This window comes from Periplaneta americana, chromosome 16 (assembly GCF_040183065.1).
Source record: "Periplaneta americana isolate PAMFEO1 chromosome 16, P.americana_PAMFEO1_priV1, whole genome shotgun sequence".
In the NCBI taxonomy this organism is placed as follows: Eukaryota; Metazoa; Arthropoda; class Insecta; order Blattodea; family Blattidae; genus Periplaneta; species Periplaneta americana.
The window spans coordinates 8,307,615-8,332,490 of NC_091132.1; the positions used below are offsets into that span (position 1 = coordinate 8,307,615).

The 24,876-nt window shown below is 35.3% G+C and overlaps 1 protein-coding gene across 12 annotated transcripts in view; it reads right to left on the reverse strand.

Moving 5' to 3' along the window:
* Dhc16F (Dynein heavy chain at 16F) overlaps positions 1-24,876 on the reverse strand; it is a 166,846-nt gene that overhangs the window by 35,480 nt on the left and 106,490 nt on the right. For all 12 annotated transcript variants that reach the window (XM_069812845.1, XM_069812841.1, XM_069812842.1 and 9 more), the window contains 14 exons: positions 23,080-23,303; positions 21,902-22,157; positions 20,622-20,812; positions 18,566-18,738; positions 16,375-16,561; positions 15,263-15,428; positions 11,527-11,688; positions 6,825-7,001; positions 5,828-6,024; positions 4,466-4,711; positions 2,643-2,880; positions 2,222-2,382; positions 1,451-1,592; positions 349-534 (listed from right to left, as the gene is read on the reverse strand). In XM_069812845.1, the coding sequence (XP_069668946.1) occupies positions 349-534; positions 1,451-1,592; positions 2,222-2,382; positions 2,643-2,880; positions 4,466-4,711; positions 5,828-6,024; positions 6,825-7,001; positions 11,527-11,688; positions 15,263-15,428; positions 16,375-16,561; positions 18,566-18,738; positions 20,622-20,812; positions 21,902-22,157; positions 23,080-23,303 (2,706 nt within the window). The remainder of the gene's footprint in view (positions 1-348; positions 535-1,450; positions 1,593-2,221; positions 2,383-2,642; positions 2,881-4,465; positions 4,712-5,827; positions 6,025-6,824; positions 7,002-11,526; positions 11,689-15,262; positions 15,429-16,374; positions 16,562-18,565; positions 18,739-20,621; positions 20,813-21,901; positions 22,158-23,079; positions 23,304-24,876) is intronic.

The window sequence follows — 24,876 nt, forward strand, 5'->3', positions numbered from 1 at the left end:
TTGACTTCCTGTCAGTGGCGTATACTGGTTAAAGGGTTTGGGCTACCGCTGACCCTATTATTACACTAAATATATCTAACAATTACTTTAATTTTAATTACTATGGTAAAACTAATAATACAAAATTATTACATTATGTTATATTATAAACTTTTTCTTTTGTAATTTCCTTGGACTACCGCCGGTAGCCCCAGTAGCCCGCAAAATACGCCCCTGCTTCCTGTTAACGGGAGGTGAGTGGCCAGACGATCAAAGGCAAGAGAGTAAAGGGGACTACTTAGCCTACTTGGCCACAGGACATATTACAGCAGCAGCAGTGGAAGGAGTAATAGTAGAGCACTGTCCTACCTGGACAAAGGTCTGCTTGGTAAGCACAGGACCCAATGTAGGATCAAGGGTCTCTCCAATTTCCTCCAGTAAAACCGGATTACCGAGCCGAATGGCAGTCTCAAGAACCCGCATGAAGTTTGAATCTGTTAGCTTGACTATTTTCAGCCCATCAGAACTCTCCATATTGCGAATCCACCGATTGGCCTGTAGGAAATGATAAACAACATATAGGAATTAAGTTTAATGTGAAAAGTATTTAGACAAATAATTTCTATTGAATTAATATTGAATAGCCAGAAAGTGAAAAGGAGGATAGCAATGGGAAAGGGAGCCTTTAATAGAAAAAGGAGCATCTTCTGCGGACCTCTGGAAAAAGAACTAAGGAAGAGACTGGTGAAGTGCTTCGTATGGAGTGTTGCATTGTATGGGGCAGAAACATGGACATTACGACAAAGTGAACAGAAGCATTTGAATTGTGGATATGGAAAAGAATGGAACGTGTGAAGTGGACAGACAGAATAAGAAATGAAGCTGTGTTGGAAAGAGTGGGTGAAGAAAGAATGAAGCTGAAACTGATCAACTGATCAGAAAGAGAAAAAGGAATTGGTTGGGTTACTGGGTGAGAAGAGACTGTCTACTGAAGGATGCATTGGAAGTAATGGTGAACGGGAGAAGAGTTCAGGGCAGAAGGAGATATCAGATGATAGTCGACATTAAGAGATTTGGATCATATGCGAAGACTAAGAGGAAGGCAGAAAATAGGAAAGATTGGAGAATGCTGGGTTTGCAGTGAAAGACCTGCCCTTGGGCAATATATATGTATATGGACAGAGAGGACAGAAAGAATAGAGATAACAAAAAGGATAGGATAGACACAGAGGACACGGAGTTCAAAGAGAACTGAGAGGAACGAGAGTATATATTTCGACACTATTTTTTAATTGTTTCTGAAGCACAACAGCTTCATAATAACCATTTATATTTCTAAAAAAAAAAATACGGTAATAAATATTGAAATCTTTCTAACAGGAGTCTCTGGCAATTTATTTATTACTGTCTTAAATAATTATCCAAAATAGTACAATGAGCAAATTATTTAAATACTATCTACAATTTTTACCTGTTCTTGTGGATCAATCATAAGGGGCCATCTTCCTGCCTTTGTTACTAAAATGGCATTTTCTGTAGATACTCTATCTCTAGGCAATCCAAACGTATTCCACTGTCTTATAGCGTATGAATCAGCCAGAACAGCAATCAAACTGTCAGAAGCATATAAATTAATATAATGCAAATACCACTGATGTAACTGTTACCACCATCATCATCACTATGAAGAATCAAGAGGAAATTCTGCACCAATATTGATACATAATATAACAAGTAGCAGAAGTCTTCGGTCATACACGTAGCACATGCAATTCTTAAATAAAAAATAACAAATATAACCTATCTTTACTTGTAGATTTTTGAAAGCCTATTTTCATGCAATTACTTTAATAAGATGTAATTACAAATATGAGCTGGAGAAATAATTTATTTGTAAATTTACTTCACACAGGTATTCACAATGACTTGCATTACTAAACTGAGAATCCATGCACTCCAAACAAAAGCATCATATGCAGGGGGAGCAAACCCCTCTCCCCAAGTTTAAGATTTAAAAAAATGTATAATTGATTAATACTACTGAAGAAACAAAATGTGAGAACTGTACTTTAATATTGAAATATTCCACTTTTATAAACGACGAGCTAATCAACAACTTTGCAACCAAGTCACTTTTGTTAATATTATTAATAAAACCTTAAGAGAATACAAACATTTATAAACACAAACTTTAATTCCACTACGCAACATAAAATGTTCATGTAATTCCATGTGTATGTACCTGAAAGTTTCTGATGCAGGAATCATTAATTCTTTACAATGAGAAATCCAAAGATTCATTAGTTCTTCACGGTATGTGTTAGTAAATGGTCCGAGATATGCCACACATCCTGCTGCGACAAGCACATCTCCAACTAAAGTAATCAAATTGGCGCTGAGCTCCTGTAAGTTAATAGTGATCATGGAAACATTTTACATTAACTGACACGAGTTACAGATCAGGGCCTATTGCACAACTAAACTCTGCAACTTCGCAACATTTCAGTTCTCAACATTTGAAAAATTATAAGTTTTGTTTGTCTCTCCATAAAACAGAGACTGCTTTGCACTTTTCATTTTATTCTGCAAAGTTTTTGCATATCAGTAGTCATTGCTTAGCTCCATTTCCTAGCCAATGAAGACATTATGAGTCAGACACTCACCTTGACTGTCTGCTCCCATCTGGTCTGCTCATCTCCAAGGGCTGACGTCAGTCTTCCAGCTCTTGTCAGTCTGTTCGCGGTCAGTTCAATGACACGTTCCAGTTCGGTCTTTTCTGCAAGACTGGCGTCATAGGATGCCTCTAGTTGAGCAATCTGTTTCTCTACTTCAGCTAAACGTTGCTGCTTTTCCCTCAAAACGCCCATCACTTGATTCAGTTCTCTCTCAGCTTCTTCTAGTCTAAAGTAAAAGAAAAATAGTTTTCAGTTCCACAATTTGACATCTGATTATGTCTCTCAGGATTAGTACTTAAAGTTCTTTATGTCTACAATAAGAGTACAGCAGCATAAGTTCATCTTGGATGTTATGAAAGCACTGAAGTGTATGTACACAATTGGAATTGTTATAGGGGAAGGATGTGCTTTGAAAACGAAGACACTCCACTCATTCAACAAGACACATTTGTACTATTGCACACAATTTGATTCAGGGAAGAAGAAATGAGAGGGTCTATGCCAATGGTCCCAAAACTTTCTGAGACTGTGATGCCCTTCACGTGTCACATTTCTAAGCATAAATGAATAGGTGGGTGAGTGAGTGAGTAAATAAATAAACAAACAAAAAGAAAGAAAGAGATAGAAATGAATGAATGAATAAATAAATAATAAATAAGTAAATAAATAAAGAAATACAGTAAATAAGAAAGTAAATAAACAAATAAGTAATTAAGTAAAAAAAAAATAAATGAAGGAACGAACAAAAGGACAAACAAATAAATAAATAAATAAAAAGTACTGGTAAATAAATAAATAATGAATCAATCAATTGATCAGTCAAATCGAATGAACGAATAAATGAATAATCAATGAATAAATTAAGAATGAATTGATGAATAAATGAATAAATGAGTCAATGAATGAATGAATAAATAAATAAATGTTGTTGTTTTCTAATGCCAGGCGTTTGACAATAAAGTCATTTGACCTCTTGCACTCCAATATTTTTCAAAGACATTATCATGGCCAGCCACTGAAGCACAGATTTTGAGGTTAAATGGCAAGTTGTAGCCGATTTAAGTGAACACCATATTTTAACGTTTTGGTGGCTACTTCATTCACACACAACCCCCAGAATGTCTGGAGGACCACACCTGCTGTTGGTCGATGGGTCCATTGGACCTAGCTGGGAGATCTTGTTGATCACCAGCTTTCCCCCCTTAAGCCACTGGAGGACGATTTTAGTGCCATAGCAGGTCAGCACTAGGAACAGAAAAGTAGAAAGAGGAGGAAGGAAAGGGAAATGAACCCCTAGGCCTCGAATGCTCTAATGCCGTCGGGGTCGAAGAAAGTAAGAGTTCAGTCAGAGGACTGATAGGAAAGGGTAAAGAGGGAATTAGGTATTGAATAGAGGAAAATTATACCAAATTCAGTCATTAACTCATCAAGCTGACCAGTGCTAATTGATGAATAGCCCCTCCCTTTAGTTCAGATCGTAAAATTATGCTTACTAACAGCTGCACCACGGGAAGGTAGGGATGGGACATTGGGTATTTGTCCAGGTTGGTTCCTTAAAGCCTTCAATGGGAAGGATTAATGGTTCTCCCCCCTGTATCCGACAGATACCCTTTTGCAGCCATGAATAAATAAATAAATAAATAAATAAATAAATAAATAAATAAATAAATAAATAAATAAAACAGGACATGTACAACATGGATTATTTCAAAAATAAATAATGTAGTTACTACTGAAGTGTGAAAGAATTTAATTAGAAATGACTAAATTTTATTAATAATAACAAATGATATTTAAAACATCATACGAACCTCTTCCTCTTGGGCTCCACGACTCTGTACACTTTAGCATACATGTCAATAGCACGCACCCACATGCACATCGACTTGCAGACTTTGGACTGTGTGGCAACTTTGTCAGGTATGAAATCTGGATGCTCTACATAATCTTTCAGCTTCTTCAGCAAAGCATCGGATATCTTATCCTTTTCATACTCTTGAAGCTTCTTTAGAAAATTTGTATCTCCCAGAACAAGTTTAGCAGACGCCCAATCCAATCTGATACCGAAAGTAAGAAAATAAATATTTTAGATTTCTCAATACTCTATGATTTGCAATAGAAATCTTACGGATTAATAATTTTATAATAACTAAATATAACGCGATAACTCATCCCTATTTTTAAGAACAAGCTGTTGCAATTACTTGAGTATAGCTCTTCTCAACTGACCTCGACTTAATTGATACCTATTTTCAATTTCTGTATCTTATGCTGTACCAAAGTCAATGTATGTGTGGAACAAATCAGAAGTGTAACAAGTTGCACATGGTCTCTTGTATGCAAGTTGTGGAAGCATATTTAAAAGATGTTATGGGTTGTTTGGTATAATACACTAATTATGTTTGCTAGGTGAGTGCAACTAAAATGTGGAATAGAAAAGTCTTAAAATATAAAAACAATATTTACGATAGATTTAAGTAGAACAATCCATCATACTGCACCCACCTTCTAACTTGAGATATACAGAGTGGAAGTGAAAAAGTCTTGCAGATTTTCAGAGCGAACAGCTCATGTTATATGTAACAAAAAACTATAATATTATCAGACTGGTGGAAAGTTCATAGTTTTTCAGACAAAAATGTTTTTTCCCAAATGTTTAACAATCTTATTGGGTAACTATTGTGAGTGGGATCGTGATTTTTGTCCATATCGATAGGAAATCTAATAAAGAATAATTTATCCTTCTGGTGTATTTCAATAGCGTGAACAGTTTTCGTGTAAATCTAATTTAAAAAACCCCTACATTCAAGCCATTGCACAAAGTGAGCGAGTGGCAACGTCCTGGTAGAATGCAGCTTACATATGGAGACTCACCGAGTTCACTGACCTCTTATATCTGTATCATGAGTAGAGTTTGTTAGCAACGATGTTGCTGGACTGCTCAAACTTCAAACTTCAAACTTAATTTTCTAATTAACCGTGCATTTAATTACAAAACGTAATATAGGTTTTCTATTCATTTACGTGTACCCTATGGTCCCTTTCAAACACTGTATATAGCATAGAAAAAGAAGGACCTAGCAACCAAAGTTATAAAGCGGTGAAGTTATGACTAGAACACTGAAGATGATATCACTATAAACATGAATTTATATGTATGATAATGCTATTACTTTTGTCCTAGAAGCAGGCACACAGCTTCCATAACAAATTTGACAAGGTGCGGTGGTTTATTAAACACTCTCAGTTCATTGATGTCATTCTTATTCAGAGAATCGAGGGCCTTAGTTGCAGCCTCCATAGCAGGCATTGCAGCATCCAGATCTCTCTGAGCATCATCTGCTAAAACCTGTGTTTCGGCAGCTTTGGTCTGAAAGAAGAAATATAACATTTTACATATTTTGTAAACAAAAATAAAAGTTAGATTAAATATAAAGCGAAGCAGAACTCCATACATGCACAAATGTAGGTGTGATTATTTCAACATGAACATTCATAATCAGGTATAAGTAAAAGATATAAAACTGAGGATAACAATAAAAAAAAAGTTTTATAGCAACTGTTTGGCGGAAGTAAAGACAGGAAATTAAAAATGTTTTGTACATATACAAGGTGTTTCAAAAGTAACTCCTGACTGCAACGAAAGTATTTTGAACAAAAAGCTCAGACACGTCAAACCTTGTATTTAGAAAGGAATGCTTTCATCGAATCAAAATATTTTGCCATTATTATATGACGTCATCGACAACTTTTTCGAAATGTTGCCCTACAGTTTTCTTAATATCATCTGAAAGCAGTTTTGTAGATAAAATGAACATAAAACAAGACGTTCTTAACAGAAAATGATCTTTCTACATCTCTGACACGCCCATGTTCTCTGAATTCTGCTTCTATTCTACTCACAGTTGAATGAGAACTAAGTGGTCGACTTGGATAAGTTTCGTTAAAAGTGAGCATATCTTTCGTTGTGTACCGGTACGACTTCTGTCATCAAATATTATCATCATCAACTCTCAACTTAATGATTCAGGCATGTTTCTCATTTTGGAAAAGGAATGTAGAAATCCAATTTAGCACACAAATTCCTAAGTTTCTTCAAGTTCATAAGATACTATACGATTAGAAAGATAATTTGATACGGAAAGAGAGACTGAACGTTCACTGACTCACCTTCACTGTTTGTTCGTCTTGCAACACGATCTGTCTTACTTTGTCAGCCTGACTTTGCTCCTTCACTAGATGTTTCATAAGTTCTGCTGTTGCTGCTGATTTTTCTTTCAGCTCAGGTTCAAGAGCTACTAGCTCTGCTTTCATTGTGTCTACCACAGAATTCGTTTCGAATAATTTCTGTAAAAATATAAATAAAGTCTTAATTCTCGAATACCTTCCACAAGTAAAACTCAGAAGTAACGAGCAAAAAATTGAGGTTCCTATGTTCTGTAGCAGAATACTCACTTGAGGATTACGTAAGAGCAGCAGTGGCGTGCATTCTGGGTAGGCTAGGTCTGCTGCGCCTACCCAGACAGACAGGAAGAAATTTATTAAATTTGTATTTAAAAGTAATACTGTTAATTTAAGAAAGTCTGCAGAGTCCTTAACTAATTTCAGCAAATTTTGGCTTGGCATCCTATTTTCATTTCCTTTTGGTTGGTACTGTACGTCGCATTTCAATTATTGTCCGCTGTGTGCTCGCTCTCGCGTCATCTTTCGTCACTGGAGAGTTGGGCAGCTCGGCTTGCTGAGCCTCCCTGGCCCTGCAGTGAGCGTAGTGTTTCCCTTCATAATCAGTACATTAGAACAGCTGGCGCATGCGCCCTGATTTACGTGTCTTGCCCATTGCCGTAGTACGTTAGGCTGGTAGGCGCTAATGAAAGCGCTTTTGGTGATGAAATTACTGTATTATAGTGTTTATTTGAACTTCTATTGGCAAAGTGAGTGTGTTATAGAGTTTATTTAAACAAAGTGAGGTAAAACTACTGCGATATTGTTGTAATATGGCAGAAGATCACTGTATAATTGAACAGATTTTTAAAAGGATTTTCGGTTGTAGATCATTGAACGAAAAAGTTGAAATTGTAACTGTGGGGGGAAGACCAGTGCCGGCGCTTCCGAACTTCAAGTTGTTACATAAAGAAAAGAGTAGAGAATATTTACGTTATTTCAATGTGAACCAATATGTGAAAACTAATTAGCTAACAGGATGCAGTCATTATTTTGCTGGCCATGCTTATTAATTTGTAACGATTTTTTTAGTAGGTTATTTTACGACGCTTTATCAACAGCTTAGGTTATTTAGCGTCTGAATGAGATGAAGGTGATAATGCCGGTGAAATGAGTCCGGGGTCCAACACCGAAAGTTACCCAGCATTTGCTCATATTGGGTTGAGGGAAAACCCCGGAAAAAACCTCAACCAGGTAACTTGCCCCGACCGGGAATCGAACCCGGGCCACCTGGTTTCGCGGCTAGACGTGCTAACCGTTAATTTGTAACGAACAAAGTGTGTGGAACAAAGAGGGTTATAATAATTTAAATAATCTCAGCAATGCCATTGTCAAACACGAACGATCGCAATGTCATTTGCGTTCGGTTGTTCAGCTTTCTTGTTTTGGAAGTGTTCGTATTGACACCCAACTTGATCAACAATTGAAATCGGATGTGGCGCGTCACAATGAAATGGTGAAGAAGAACAGAGAAATAATGAAAAGCCTAATCGACACAACGTGCTTCTTAACCATGCAAGTACTGCCGTTCAGAGGGCATGGCGAAAGTGAAGATTCACTTAACAAAGGCAACTATATAGAATGTTTACATTTGTCGAGCAGCTACGACACTACTCTTCGAGAACATGTAGAGTCGTCTACAACATTTAAGGGCACATCAACAGAATTCAAAATGACCTGATAGCTCCTATCAGTGGCGTGTTGATGGAATCTATTAAGAATGACATTTCCATGGCCCAGCATGTTGCAGTTATTTTAGATGAAACATCCGATGTAAGCAACAAATCACAACTATCCACCACTCTCAGGTATGTCCATGACCAGACAGCACAGGTTCAAAAAACGTTTATTTCCTTCGTTGATATGAGTGCAGATAGATCCTGTAATGGTTTATTTAATCATGTAATGGACATAGTGGGATCTTATGATATTAGAGACAAATTAGTTGGTCAAACATATGACGGTGCGGCAGAGATGGCTGGAGAAATAAATGGACTTAAAACCACAGTTCAAGACATTTATCCTAGAGCTCTATTTGTTCATTGTTTCAGTCATGTCCTAAATCTAGTCTTATCTCAGTCAGCTATGAGTATTAAGGAGTGCCGGATCTTTTTTTCAGACATTGAATGGACTAAGTAGCTTCTTCCCCAAGTCTACAAAACGAGCGCATGCTCTTACTGAATATTCCAACAGAATAATTCCAAGAAATGCACCCACAAGATGAAATTTCTCTTCCAGAATAGTCAATATTGTAAAGGAGAACCGTAAATTGCTGGTGGACTTTTTTAAAAATATACTCAACAACTCATCAGACTGGGAAAGTGAAACTGTTGCTCTTGCGCGTGGATATTTGTCTTTCCTTTCAGAGTTTGAGACCAAATTTCTTCTAAATGTGTTATCAAAGATCTATGCATACATTGACATTCTGTACAACATTCTTCAAACGAAGCATTTGGATATTCTGTATTGTGTAGAAAAGGTTAATGAAACAAAACGTACTGTTCTACATGAGAGATACAGATTTTATGCATTATGGAGTGATGTTTGTAATGAAGTCGAATGTGAAGAAGTGCCGCGAAAAAGAAAATGCCTAGAAAATGATGTCATAAAATACAGGAGAATATTTTTTTGAAAAAAATAGACAATGTGACAAACCATATTACAGATAGGTTTGGAAATCTCCCTCAGTTGGAATTTATTTCATTGCTTGATCCAAACAAATTTCAGTCTTATAAATTAAATTTTCCTAATTCCGCCCTGGATGCGCTGAATGTAAAGCACAGTGCAGTGTTTGATATAGTTCGTCTAAAAAATGAATTGACAGTCCTATATTCAATGGAAGAGTTTCGTGGAAAATACCCTCATGAACTGGTGACACATTTAAAATCAAAACAACTCCACACAGAATTTGTCGAATTGTACAAATTGACCCTACTGGTTTTGACCATACCAAGCACATCTGCATCTGCTGAGAGGTCATTTTCTGCTCTTAAGCGGATTAAATCATTTCAAAGATCAACTCAAGGGCAAGAAAGATTAAGCAGTTTAGCCTTGATGTCCATTGAGAAGAAAAAGCTGAAAGAAATCTGAAAATCCCCTACATTCCACAGCGATGTCATTGAGGAGTTTTCTAAAAAGGAACGCAGAATGGAGTTCACCTTTAAGTAAATAAGGTATGATTTATTTAATTACCAATTTATTTTATCATTAGTTTCCGGAAGTTTCTGTTTTCTTACCCTCCTTCTGGCTGCTGCTCTGGTTTGATGTCAGAACTCACTAAAATTATATCAAATTATCAATATGTTCGAGATACTGTAAGTTGTATACCTATGTAGCATGCAAACATGAAGAGCCTACCCTAATGCAATAGGTTGCGCACGCCACTGAAGAGCAGTGTTGATTTTTAAGTTAATTTAATATTTTTAACACCAGTAACAAAAGAAAGAGCTACAAATGGAATGATTACCAGACATAATGTCCATATGACATTATGCCTGAAATATCCACTGAGCATTGTCCATAAAGATTATTTATTAATAACTAGAGTCACGTCAAAGTCGTTTTATTTAAGGAAAATTCATTTTAAAACTTCAAGATCTTGGTTATTGTCAATTTGGAGGTGTTACTTCAAAATTATTCATATGCAAGATTTATAATCCTGGCTTAAGATATTAAACACAATATGAGTGTTGTATTCAGTATTGTTTGTGACTCATGAGAAGAAAAGCACAGGAAGGAAGTATGTTAGTGGTATGAATGATTGCATTACATAACTTAATACTGATACTATTCATTATCAAACATGGAAATTTAATCAGTGCTGTTCATTGCTCTTGTGCTTAGGAAGTTAAAAGTTAAGCTATTAATTATTCCAATTCGTACTACATTAAGGAATTATTAATAGCTACTTTATTAAAATAATTGGTACCCTTTAATTCTCATACAGTACATATATTGTTACTAATGTTTTCAGCATGGCTACTGGATGCTTATTTGAATGATGATTATCATTATCAGCACCCACAGTCATGAAGGTCACAGTCCTTCCACTTGTCTTCTCCTGAGTAACCGACAATATTTTCAACATCAGTTTTAGGTTTTTACAATTCATACAGATCTTAATACACGGTTGCATTCATTTGTTGGCAAAATGGCAGAACAAAATGTGCAATCGAGATAAAAAAAGACAGAAATTATTAAAATATTAGTATTGGTATGGGTATTTAAAAACATAATATTGTTAAGATTTCACGAATAAAGCAATAAGTATTGCTGGAATTCGTTTAACAAAACTTACCAGTACCGGTAACAATTTCATTAAAATATCTCAAAAGCTTTTAGAGTTATCAGGAGAAAAAAATGTAAATCAAGGCGAAACCAGTCATTAACTAAGGTAAATTACCAGCACAGTTTCAAATTAACACAGGTAAGTTGTTTAAATAAAAGATTTGTCAAACCTTAACAAGATGTATAAAAATGTAAAATTCAGAGCTTTGGGAAACGAGCAAGAAAGGATGAATTAAAGCGACATGAGTGAATGTTATGGGGCATATCTCGGACACTGTTTGAGATATCTAAGAAATTCTTTCACATCAAGATAGAGAAAAGAGTATCCCATAAAGAACGAAATAAATTGGACACAATGAATTACCTGAAGTCCATTAGAGATCCTATCCCTCTTCTTGATGATCAAATCTTTCTTATCTTCCAACATAGCTTTATACAGTTTAATGAGTTCCAAGTAGCTGCTGGGAGTCGTGTAGTAATGCCTCCTCATTTCTTCATAAAAACGAACTGTTCCTTTTGCTACACTCTAAAATAATACGAAAACTATCAACTAGAAACAACAATACTAGATCACATGATTGTATTAATCACGAAAAGTGAGATAGTTTAGCATTTTAATTTTAGCGATTAATTAATTAAATCGAGACAATGCCGCACTAATAAAGGAATCTCTCTTATTTGACTGAAAGTAATAATATATACATTCATCATCATTATTATTTTATTAATGTTGTTATTATTATTTCTGACGTACATTGGCACAGCATAACCCCTATTGCATGTGAAGTAATGGCCTTGGGTTAGAATCTTTTATCTATGTGACGTGCTGCGATGTCTCAAGTGAATACCTGGCATTGTGCTGACCCCAGGTTATGTGATTTCATGTAGTGCTAGGATGAAAAACTGGTGAAGCAAACCTCTGAAATGCAACGGGAAATCCAACATACTATTATCATCATCATCATCATCATCATCATCATCATCATCATCATCATCATCATCATTATTATTATTATTATTATTATTATTACATTCATGAGACAAGAGCACAGTTTGCTCTTAAAGTTGCTAGATATTAGTCTGTGTAATTTCAGGTAGGCCTACTTATTTACAAAATTATACTTAGGGTACAGATAATTCTGTATAAAACACAAATTATTATTGTTTTTATTATTACTACAATTATTGTTCGTCACATTTTGAGTAATGCATACTTTGAAGAAGAGAAAAGTAGGCTACTGTCAGACAAAAGCTGATTTTTTGCGAAAGTTACATATTCAGACATATAAAATAATTTTGTAACACAATTAGCAACACGTGCATGCACGCATGCATGCACGTACATACAAATTCACACACATTAGAAGTTACATTTTATACAGATTACATCCCAATACCAAAAAAACTGACAAATTTATCAAAAGAGAATTACATAAAAATAATAAAAAACAATCTTACTAGTACAAAACCTGAAATATTTCATCAAAATTTTACTTCCAAAGAATTAACTCTAGCTATACAAAATTTAAAAACCAAGAAATCCCCTGGCCCCGACAACATTCATTCCGAATTTTTTAAACATCTGGGGGAAAAAGCCAAGTCTGTACTTTTTATCCATTTTCAATTTATCATGGAACACCTCAATTCCTGCAGCTTGGAAAAAAGCTATCATTGTACCAATTCACAAAAAAGGGAAACCTGCTCATGATGTTAATAGTTATCGACCAATAGCACTATTAAGCATCATAGCAAAAACCATGGAGTCCATGATCTCCAACAGATTAACTTGGTATTTAGAATCCCGAAATCTTTTATCACCAAGACAAGCCGGCTTTCAACAACTACACTCTACCAATGAACAAGTCATACGCCTCGGCCAAGAAATAAAAGACAGTTTTAACAAGAAAGAAGATACCTTGGCAATATTTATTGACTTTCAGTTAGCATATGACTCTGTTTGGAGAAATAAATTATTACTAAAACTCCAGAAATTAGGTGAATCCAGCAATATGTTCAGATGGATATCAGAATTCCTTAGTCAACGATTCATTGCCACTAAATTCAATAACTCACTTTCTAGTTACAGACAAACATATCGAGGTCTACCTCAGGGCGCTGTCCTCAGCACAACTTTATTCAATATTTATATAAATGACTTACCCTCCCTATTAGAGGAATCAAACATGAAAACAGCACTCTTTGCAGATGATATAGTTTTGTAGACTTCTGGATCTTACAGACATAGAGACAAAATTAAAAATTCTGCTCTTAAAGCTCTAAATCAACTACATGAATGGGATACATCAAATTTGATGACACTCAATTTAAGCAAAAGTAACTACCAAATATTTTCACTCGGTAAAAAAGAAAGAGAATTCAATATCCAATACAATGGCCAACACCTTCCTAGGACTTGTGAATCCAAATATCTTGGAGTTATTTTCGATAGTAAGTTAACATGGAGCAACCATTTGAAATACATTTCTGAAAAAGCTCGTAAAAGATTCTCCCTTCTAAAAAGACTAGCAGGAAAGATATGGGGATGCTCTAGGAATATAATTTGAACACTACATACAAAATGTTTATACAGCCAGTGCTGACATACTGCGGAGAAATTTTAATTACTTCACCTTTCATAAACGACATAGAATATGTTCAAAACTAAGCTCTCAGACTCATTACTGGTGGAATCAAAACAACTCCAATAGATTCTATGAGATTCCTCACTAATATTAACAGCATCAAAATGACAATAGAAGAAAAAGCACTGATTCAATACGAAAAACTTATCAGATTACCAGGAAACAATTGGCATTCATACAGTCCTCTCTGTAGACTGAAAACTCAAAAAAGTTTCATACCCATTGTTCAAGAATTAAAACAGAAAATCAATATCCCAAATTTAAAAGAAAACTCACAAATTAAACCAAACCCTTTAACTCTATTAAATATAGAATATAATCTAAATTTAACAGAAGAAATACTAAACTCAGAAGTAAACACTGAAATACTAAAACAATTGTCTTTAGAGACAATTAATATTAGGTACCCTCCACAAAACTGGCTTCATTTATACACTGACGGATCCTTGATCTCCAGAGAACAAGGTGCCGGTGCAGGTGTTACGTGCTGTCTCTTCTCACTTTATAGATCTCTTGGATATGGAACAACAAGTTTTGATGGTGAAATCATTGCAATAAGGGAAAGTCTCAGGAATCTTCTATGCCACATCAATAAATTTAGGAATGCAGTTATATTGTCAGACTCCAAAGCAGCTATTCTATCAATCGTCTCTAAACACACACCTTCATCTCAAACAGCAGAAATAACTAAAATGCTCTCTCAATTAATATCACTCAATAAAAGAATTGTATTCCAATGGATAGCATCCCATTGTGGAATCCTGGGAAACGAGAATGCGGATGCTTTAGCAAAGAAGGGCAGCACTGCTACTTACAGACCTGTTACTAAATCTACGTATTACTCTGTGAAAAGATTTATTAAATCTACATACTTAGACTTCAACAAACAAAATTTGATAACACAATCCCAAGGGAAAAAATGGAACTCTCTGCATCAAAATCCACAGTTAATTCCCGATTTACCACGAAAATCGTCTGTAGCTGCATTTAGATTGGCAACAGGCAAAGACTGTTTGGCCAAACACCTGCATAGAATTGGAATATATCAGTCCCCTAACTGTCCATTGTGCAACTCAAACCAAGAAATGGATTCGGGACACCTCAAAATCTATGCTTCAGTGGCTGGTCATGATAATATCTTTGAAAAATATTGGAGTGCAAGAGGTCAAATGACTTTATTGTCAAACGCCTGGCATTAGAAAACAACAACAACAACAGCAGCAGCATTTTATAAGCAATATTTCCTTTACAGTAGTTACCAGTTTACAAATTCTCAAAGGTGGTTTATACTGGTACCTAATATTATGAAAGGTTCTATTCTCATAATATTATAAAGATCTAGTTAGTATTCATGCATATGCTGTACAGCTGAAAATATGACTATATTAGATTAAGAGAATCTCAAGTCACTGAGAATCGAATATTTGAAAACAAATTATAAGTTGAATGTTGCTTTACCTTATGCATTGTGACGCAGACATTTGCCAGTTTATTCACAATCTTTTCATCGCCCAAGGGTTTCAAAGCATTCATGGCAACTGATAGCAAAGCTTCCTGTGGCCAATCCACAAACCAGTCAATGGTGCAACAGTTCACCAAGGATGGAAACATTCGACACCGCCGTCTGCAAACGCAGATCATATAAATTCAGGTCTATTTACTGCTACATACAGCCTCTAAAATGTCAGAAAGCAATCCTCAAGACTTGTACTTCGTCACTGTATGAAGTATAATAAATCGGAAATATAGTGAAGCTGCAAAAAACAATCGATCTTCATAGAAATATATGTTTGTAGTTTTCCTTATATATAAAATGTGGTTTTTAGGTATGCTGTCTGTCGGTTCTTATAGGGTTGCCAGGTCTCCTGTATTTTATGGATTATCCCATTTTTTACCCACATTTTCTCCAGTCTCTTGTCTCACGTCTATGAATATGATAATGTTTTCTCCTATAGCCTATTTCACAAAGACTGACTGATGAATTTACGTGTTCACTTGTTCATTCATTCATTCATTTTATCCTTAAAATTTCCGTATCATTCCTGAATCACATTCCATACTGAAAGAATGTTTTCAATGAAGAGTAACAGATGGACTGAACTTATCAAAACTGAATTACAAATTGTTACAAATTTTATTTGTAGAGAGCTTTTCAAACATATAAAATATGATGTAAAATTGTTGAATGTATGAAAAGCAAATGGTAAATATTATTAGTCATATGATGCTATGAGGATTGTTCTAATTAAATATTTTTCAATACAATCTACAATTACAAATTTTCATTAATTTTCAATCTGTTTCTGAATGAATACAAAGCAAGTGGTAAGCATTAATAGTGCTATAAGATTTATTTTAAATTACTTTTCTGTACAGTTATAGATATTTCCTTGACATCAATCGCTTCTGAATTTGGAAACCTATGTTTTTCATTGTCCTTCTAAAGGTAAAACATGTCGACAAGGCCTTGCAATCATTTCCAAAATCTCACTCTCTTCAGTTTGAAAGTCTGGAAAGTCTAGATTGTTAGTGTGTGTATAACGGTATTGGATGGCAATTAATTTGCTTACCTAAACGCATCTCCTACAGGACTCATGCACAACACAAGGTGGAGTTTACGTCTTACACGGTTAATGAAAAAACTAAATATCCTGTCTCGATCTCCATCTGATATGCCAGCATCTTTTGCATTGGGTCTTGCACCTTGAATAACTTTCTCCATTTCTTCAGCAGCATCAAACAAGTTCGGCACCTCACCTACCAAAAGACAAGACGTTAGTTATTGTAAGTGTTGGCTCAGAATATTGAGGACTGCATAGCAATACCTTCATTAGGTAATTTCCTATGTGAGACACTAGACTTCATTCCTTCTCATTGGAAAGCAATAACATTAACATACATACATATAATATATGTATCCGGTGTCTGGGACGAACATTACTGATAGGAAAGTTTTATAACTCAGTAACTAGTAAATTTATCGAAATATTGTTTGCTGCAAAATACAGAGGAACTCTCAAACTTTTTATAGTGGCAACACCATAATTCCATTCCCAGATGTTCAACTGTTGTTAAGTTTCATTTTAGCGACACTATTATTCCATTCAATGCAGCTGACATTTCAGCACTGACACGTTCATTTGTTTTAGTCAAATGGCACATGTGGAGATTTGGATAAATTTGTTGATTGTTGAGTTTTATTACTTTCCTATCAGTAGTGTTTGTCCCAGACACTGTATACAGTGTGAGCAGTTGAGCAGTTTTGTTTTTAATTCATTGTTAACTCTCTAGCATCATTTATTGCTTTTTGGTTGAGTTTCTAGATGGAGTTACTTGTAAATAATTTCACACTGAAAGGTACATTCAGGTTTCTGCCCAGCAACAGTCCTGACATATTGTATTTTATTTGAAGACTGATTAATTAATAACCCAGGACATTCGCATTTATACAAATTTGTAGACTTTACACATCCAGAGAATTTTTCTTCTTCAAGGAAATTGTTCTAAGACCCGAGCCAGGGAATAGAATCCGGGACCTCCTGATCTGGAAGCCAGCATACTGACCGCCAGACCATGAAGGCAGTCTAAGGATCAGTTTGATGATAGTCAACTTCCACCTCATCGATTACAGGAAAAACTAAATGTTCCCAATTTAAAAGAAAATGCGTCAGAACTTGAAAATTTTAAGTTAAAGTAGAGCTGTACATAGTAGCGGTATTTTATTTAAAGACACTTCTAATTGCAGAGATTACTAAGTGTCAATATTCAACATGGACAAGAAATGGTCAACAGATTGCACCTAAAGCCCTCTATCAGGGACAGAATTCTTTTATGTATTGTAAATCTACCACATGGGCCACCCAGTTTTCCTTCCTTCCCGGAGGAAGCCATGCTGTGAATTGTTTTCCTTCAAAAATCTATCACCTTTAGCCTACTTGAACCTCCAGCCTTCGAACCAAGGACTAACATGATAATTGCGAGACCACATAGGAAGGCAGAAGATGTGCGACTTATAACTCAGTTAACAGTGTATATATCTTGAAACTGCCTTATGAGCTTCCACATGCTGAGTTTATTAGCACAAATTAAGCATTAAAACATTCTTTGTGGAATGGAATAGCGGTTGATTCATTTTTTACCCTTTGTAGATATAGTCCTCAGACAACGTGTAAGAACATGCAGATATAACAGGACTCTACCCTGATGACCTTGATAGTCATCTATGTCAAAACGCTCATGGACGAGACAAAATATACACACTCACTCACATACACACATAGGTTAGATGTAGGTACCGTGTAATTCTATAACTTAGGTTTATTATACATCTTAAAACGTACAGAACCCAACATGGGAGCAAAACTAAAAGCAGATTGGTTATTAAACTCCTCAGAAATTGAGGTTAAACATAAATGTACCATATCTCAATTCGGAAGGTTATTTTTAATCACAACTCAATAATCCTGTTGTGATATGTCAATTTTTTTTTGTCGAAAATGAGATTTTGCGATATGTTTGCATTCTGATGGTATCTTTATTGTGGCAAAAGATGACATACGTATCTTTATTATTTTTCTCTCTAACCTGTTGTTATGAAACATGCTTATTGTGATTTTATACAGTCGTTCAAACTTCAATATTCATTCCTGAAGAACTGCAAGAAATTACATAACCAGTACAGTATCACATTTTGTCTTGGAGCCACATAAATTATAAGAAGTTTTCTCAAGTTTCGAAATAAGAAATAAATATTTTACTTGCCTGAATTTAAAATATTGTTGATATCCTCAAGGAATTCTTCCTGTACAATCTGGGTGTCCGGAAAGAGGAAAGTTGTATCTTCACCTTTCGCTCCTGCACTGAAGTACAGTCTTCGAAGGTCGTCATGAAATGAATTAATGTCGTAATTTCTCGTAAGCTCTAATTGAAAACATCTGGAAAAGAAGTTAGGGCGTAATTTAAGTGTCATATTCATCATCTTTATTCTAATGAGAAATATTACTACTGGTATCATAAAGCACCATTATGGTTAATAGGTTAGATTAGGTTAAGGAAAAATCAGAGGGAAGACCATAGTTTAGACATAAAAATGACATTGAGGAAGATCTCAAATTATTAAGCAATCACCCACCAACCCACCCATCTATCAATCCATTCATAATGTACTGTATGTATATTGTTTATTGTTAGTAAAATAGCATGTACAAAAATACAGACTTAACTTTCCTGAAGGAGTAAAAACTCGTGCTCAGGGAGTTATCTAAACACAAATAAAGATAAATATTTGACACAAAGTGGGTCAAGGAAAAAAATCATGGGGATAAATTAACTTCAAAAAATACAATTTCAATTTTAACAATTCAACTCATACAAATACATATCCATATTAAACCAATATATATTCTTCAAAAATTCAATTCCTAACGCTATTTTTTAATTTTCTGATACTAAAATTTTCCAAATTTGGGTATTTTACAATTATTTTATCATATAACCTTGGACAAAAGTTGGTACCATGGCTAAGAGCTGTGCTTGTGAAACACTTTAGTTCCTCTAATCATATAAAATCGGATCTTTTAGTTCCATATTTATGACGATATAATGTAAGAGTATTGAATGTCTTTAAACTGAATGGTGTAATGAAAAGTCTAATAACGTATATTTTTATTGAGCTAATGGTTTTGCTTAAGATTTACTGTACTTTTTTAAACAGACATATTTTCAGTTCAGGTAATATACAACAGGTATTTTGAAGACAACAATTACTTACTTTCTCTGTAGTACTTACAGCTGCTGTCATAGACCTTTGTAAGCCAGATTCAATTCTCACCAGCGAAAGTACGTTCTAGTGACAAACAGCTTAAAAATTTATTTTCAATTTTCTCATTAACATATTTCCACATCACGAGATGGCTAGATTTTTGTTCCAGGTGGTTTCCACCACGTTCCCCGGATTTAGACCCCAAATACATAAAACAGAATGCTGTCGAATATCGTCAGTTCGTACAGAAACAAAAGCTTTGCATTATGTTGATTGCAAGCAATAAAACTAATGTGTAATAAACATGATTGAAAACTATCAATCTATATTAACAAATGTATCCATCCTACGTACAGTAATTCAAAAGCAGCTGCATATGTTGAAATTTGATGTTTAAGTATACACACGACATGAACGGAAATGCTTCTTGAAATAACTATAAAGATTTCTTTCTTTCATAACCTTCCTTCTTTGATTAGTTGCATGATGAAATGCTCTCGAGATTGTCTAAACGTTAATATATATTCAGACAGGACATGATCCGGTAAAAACGACGATTAGTAGATTCAACAATGATGGAAGCTTCATTGCATCATTGTCTTCCACCTCCTGAAGTTGTTATTTACTTATTTATTTATTTTTTGCTAATGGCAGGTACTTGACTGTTCGTCATTTACCCATATTATGAAAACAGTTGTGTAGACCAATATTTACAGAGAGTCGTTACCCAGGGTGCGCCATTGGAGGCTGGTCTACACTACACCCGCAATAAGATGAGATGATTATGAAGATTTGTTGGGATGCCACAGGGGAACCGGAGCTCTGGAGAAAAGCCCCTGTATTACCTGGCCCACGAGCTTGCCCAGCACAAGTTACAAATCGGGAGTATCACCTCTTAAGGAAAAAGTAGGCCTATTCAATTCCTTTATAAGCTGTATACATATCAATCAAACATCATTATAAGTGTATACACATTTACACTTCATTTGCACTGATAAATAATATGCCCACATGCATATACCCGTCACCTTTTTTAACTGCAATAAACTAACTCACTTGTAACCACAAAGATGTGCGCCCATTCGAGTAAGACTCTGTTTTCCCATGCCACTGACGCCCACCAGAAGACCATTGCCGCGTTCTGCTCTCAGAATGCGAGCTATTCGAGCAACATGCTCTAATGCGTCCATGAAGAAAATTAATTTCATTTCCTTCGAAGTCGTGATATTGTAATCTTCTAGATAGTCCTGAAATCATTGCATCATTAACATAAAGGAAAAGAAGACAGACATGCTCATCCCAAACAACAAAGAAGCTAAGGTCAATTTCTTCTTAGGTTCTATTCTGAAAGAAAATGGTACCGGTATGATAAAATAAACACATCTGTGTTTAATATATATTCCACAAGTCTTTTCATATTTCTGTGCCAGATTTTCAATTTATTATTTCCTCTTAAATACAATTCTTTAAATAATTGACCAATTCTCAATGAATTTATTACAAGTTCAAATTTTAACATTTTACATTTATTCATTAATATTTCTATGTCGACTATTTATTCATTATTATTTATAAGTCGATTATTTACAAGATTAATAGACCAAGCATTCTGTGAAAGCTTTTCGAAGCAATAAACAGGTATATGGACAACTATCCTTTTATTTACATTATGGCTTAGTGATAGTGAAATGGTACCGGTATTTGGCAAGATAAAAGATTCGATTTAGGATAGCTTGCCATTTGCCTTATAGTTAGGGAAAATCTCGAAAAAAAAAAACAACCTGGTAATTGGCCCAAATGGACTTCGAACCCACACCCAAAAGTAATCTAAAATTATGAGTCCTACTCGATACCCTGAGATTTCTCTGGTAGAGACTGGATTAATCTTGCACAGGATAGGGACCGATGGCAGGCTTATGTGAGGGTGCCAATGAACCTGCGGGTTCCTTGAAAGCCATTTGTAAGTAAGTAAGTTAGCTTACAACATTTAAACAAAAAAATGATGTGTTACAAAAGTTATGAACATGGACATACTCCCTTCTCAATTGCACTCTTAAAATCTTCATTCTGGCATTAATTGGCAACAAAATATAGATCTTTTTACTTACGATAAAACAATCAAAGGTACGAAACCCTTATTTCATTACTTAAGTAACTCGATATCGAAGATGACCGAAAATAGATCGAAACATGTTAACAAGTTACGTTAAAATTTAACACAAGAAAGTTCTTATCATACATATTCTGAAGTGATACAGTGTTAAAAGTTGTGTAATCAAGATGTATAACTCAATATAGTGATGCCTAGTGTCTTAAGTCTTTGATTGAAAAAATACCTGAAGAACATCATTTAATTTTTCCATATTTGTTATTTCTTCATATATTTTGTTTTCTTTGGCTGCTCCTACTTGCATGAAATCACCAAATATAATAACTGGAGGATGTTCGATGATAGGGTCATCAGGTAGTTGAATTACTGCGGTACTGAATGTACGGATGCATATTTCTTTCATGAGATGGAAGAAGTAGCTCTTGTCCTCAATATTTATCAAACGATCATGAAATACACGTAAGCATTCATGATAGAACAGCCTGAAATCCGAAAAAAAGAGTTTTAGTATATTTAACAATATCACACTTCCATATATTCAAGATATGCTGACTTGCATGTATTGTAAACAGTCTTCCCCTATGGTTATGAATCTAAAAGATCTGGTTTCGATTTAAGGCAGCAAATGTATATCTTAGCCACAAAGACTGGGTTTCTTAGTCTCATTTTGAATGGCATAGATCATCAGCCCAACACGCAGGCAGTCCAAAGTTCGAGTTCCGGTCAGCCTTGGAATTTTTCATTTTCTTTGATCACTATTCAATGTTATACAGAACAGGGTGACCTAGGGGCGTGTGAAGTTTCCTACATATACAGTACCCTGTATACAGAGCGAACCTTAGCACAGTCCACTGTTGTGGATAAGAATTGCCTAGCTTAAGGTTAGTACAATCCCTGATCACATATACAACAGATTGGCCATCCCCATGTTAAAAACGGTAACATATGGAAGAGAACAACCACCAGGATTGGGAATGAGCGCTAACTGGAAGTACAGTTTCTCCCTGCAATTCAAATGAGAGTTATAACGTGACTTCTTATGCAGTAGCTAGATGACAGCATAGTGAAAATGATAAAAGTTGTCTTCAAAGCCTATAAGGCTGAGCAATCTGTTATATGTGATCTGGGATACAATGAACTAGCAATGGTCTAATGACCACATTAAATAAGTAAATAAGTAAGTAAATAAATAAATAAGTAAGTAAATAAATAAGTAAATAAGTAAGTAAATAAGTAAGTAAATAAGTAAGTAAATAAGTAAATAAGTAAGTAAGTAAATAAGTAAATAAATAAGTAAATAACTAAATAAATAAATAAATAAGTAAATAACTAAATAAATAAATAAATAAATCAAACTGTCCTTTCATCAAAATGGATCCAGGCTTCTGGATCGTTCTGCATTACCTTAACATCTGAGCTGGTTCTCTCATGGTGCCAGAATCAGCTTGCAGTACTCCCTGAATGCATTTTGAGAGATCGCGTAGGTTGAACACATAATGAGATTTTGTTGGTGTTGGGAGCAAATCTGTTGCAATACGATCGTAAATCTCAACGGCAGCATTCACCATCGAACCTCCAAGATCAGCCACCGGTTTGGAGAAATCATCCAGAAACCCACGCATTATTGACTGGAAACGAATATGCAATGTTGCTTTGGTACCAGTGTAATACCAAAGTATCTAAACTAAATTAATATTAAACCTATTAGCAGGGCCAGTTTTTCTCGTAATAATTTTTCAAAATTTTCGTGAAAAATAAATAAAAAATCGTACTTACAGTTCAAAATGTGACAGTAATTTCGTCATTAGTTTTTCTCACCATTTAATGTTAAACATAGTCTTCATTAGCAATACTCTTATACACAGCATTGCACTTGCAATATTCATGGCGAAATAACGCTGATGATGATGATGATGATGATGATGATGATAATAATAATAATAATAATAATAATAATAATAATAATAATAATAATAATTTTACTCATTGCAAATCAGTCTCATTGTTACTTAACTCACTTTTATACAAAAATGGGTCTTAAAAAGAAGCTTGTAGGCGTATACAAAACAATCAATGACACCTGTACATTCATTTTTACTACACCCCACCTCATATCAATTGTGTTAATGGTTCCCAGATTAACAACCTTCTGGTCAAATCACCTTTGAAGTATTAGGAAAACCCAGAAAGAAATCAAGCAGGAAAGACTATTTTTCTTTTGAGAGTTTACAACTGGATATAATACGTGGTACAGTCATTAAGTTCTAATACTGAGCGCATAGTGGCGTTGTGGTGCACTATAGCGCATAGGTGACGCCATGGTATGATACCTTGTCAGTTAGTCTCTCGACCCAACAAGAGACAGTTGAGTGCATGCACTGTAAGCAGAACTACGGTCTTTGTTGTGACGGTGATTTGAATGCGCGCGTCGGAACTCGAGTATGTTGCAGTTTGAGCAATGGGCAAACGTCACGTTCTGTCAGAAATTAGGTGAAACTGCTATAACCGATCATAACTGGAGACGAAACATGGTGTTTCCTTTACGATCCGCAACTGAAGCGACAATCCGTCACCTGGAAAACGCCATTATTTCCACGACAGAAAAATCCGCAACAAGACAGGTCAAAAGGCAAGGTGATGCTTTAACAGTTTTTTTTATTCAAATGGAATTGTTCACATAGAATTCATCCCACAAGGTGCAACTGTAGACAAGATCCTCTACAAAGAGATTTTTGGCCATTTAAGCAATTCAATTCGTCGTAAGCGTCCTGAGCTTTGGCATAGGAAGAATTGGCTGTTGCTACACGACAACGCCCCTGCACATCGTTCCATCCTTGTCCAAGAAGAACTTGCAAGGCAACAGGTCGCTGTTTTGCCACACCCTCCGTACTCACCTGATCTCGCACCATGCGATTTTTTTTCTCTTTCCCCTCATGAAATCAATCCTACGAGGGCGTAATTTTTATGTGGCTGAAAAGGTCATGACTGCCACAAGAGAAGCCGTACGGCATCTTCCTTCCAACATCTTTCAGCAGTGCTTCCAGCAGCTACACCAACGTTGGCAGACGTGCATAGCGGCCAACGGCGACTATATTGAGGGAGGATGTCGATCTGTTTAAGTGTACGCCGTATCACGCGGCATCTTCTGAGACATCCAGATTCTTGTGGGTGCCTACCCTTCAGGCGTCAGTGTCAGAACTT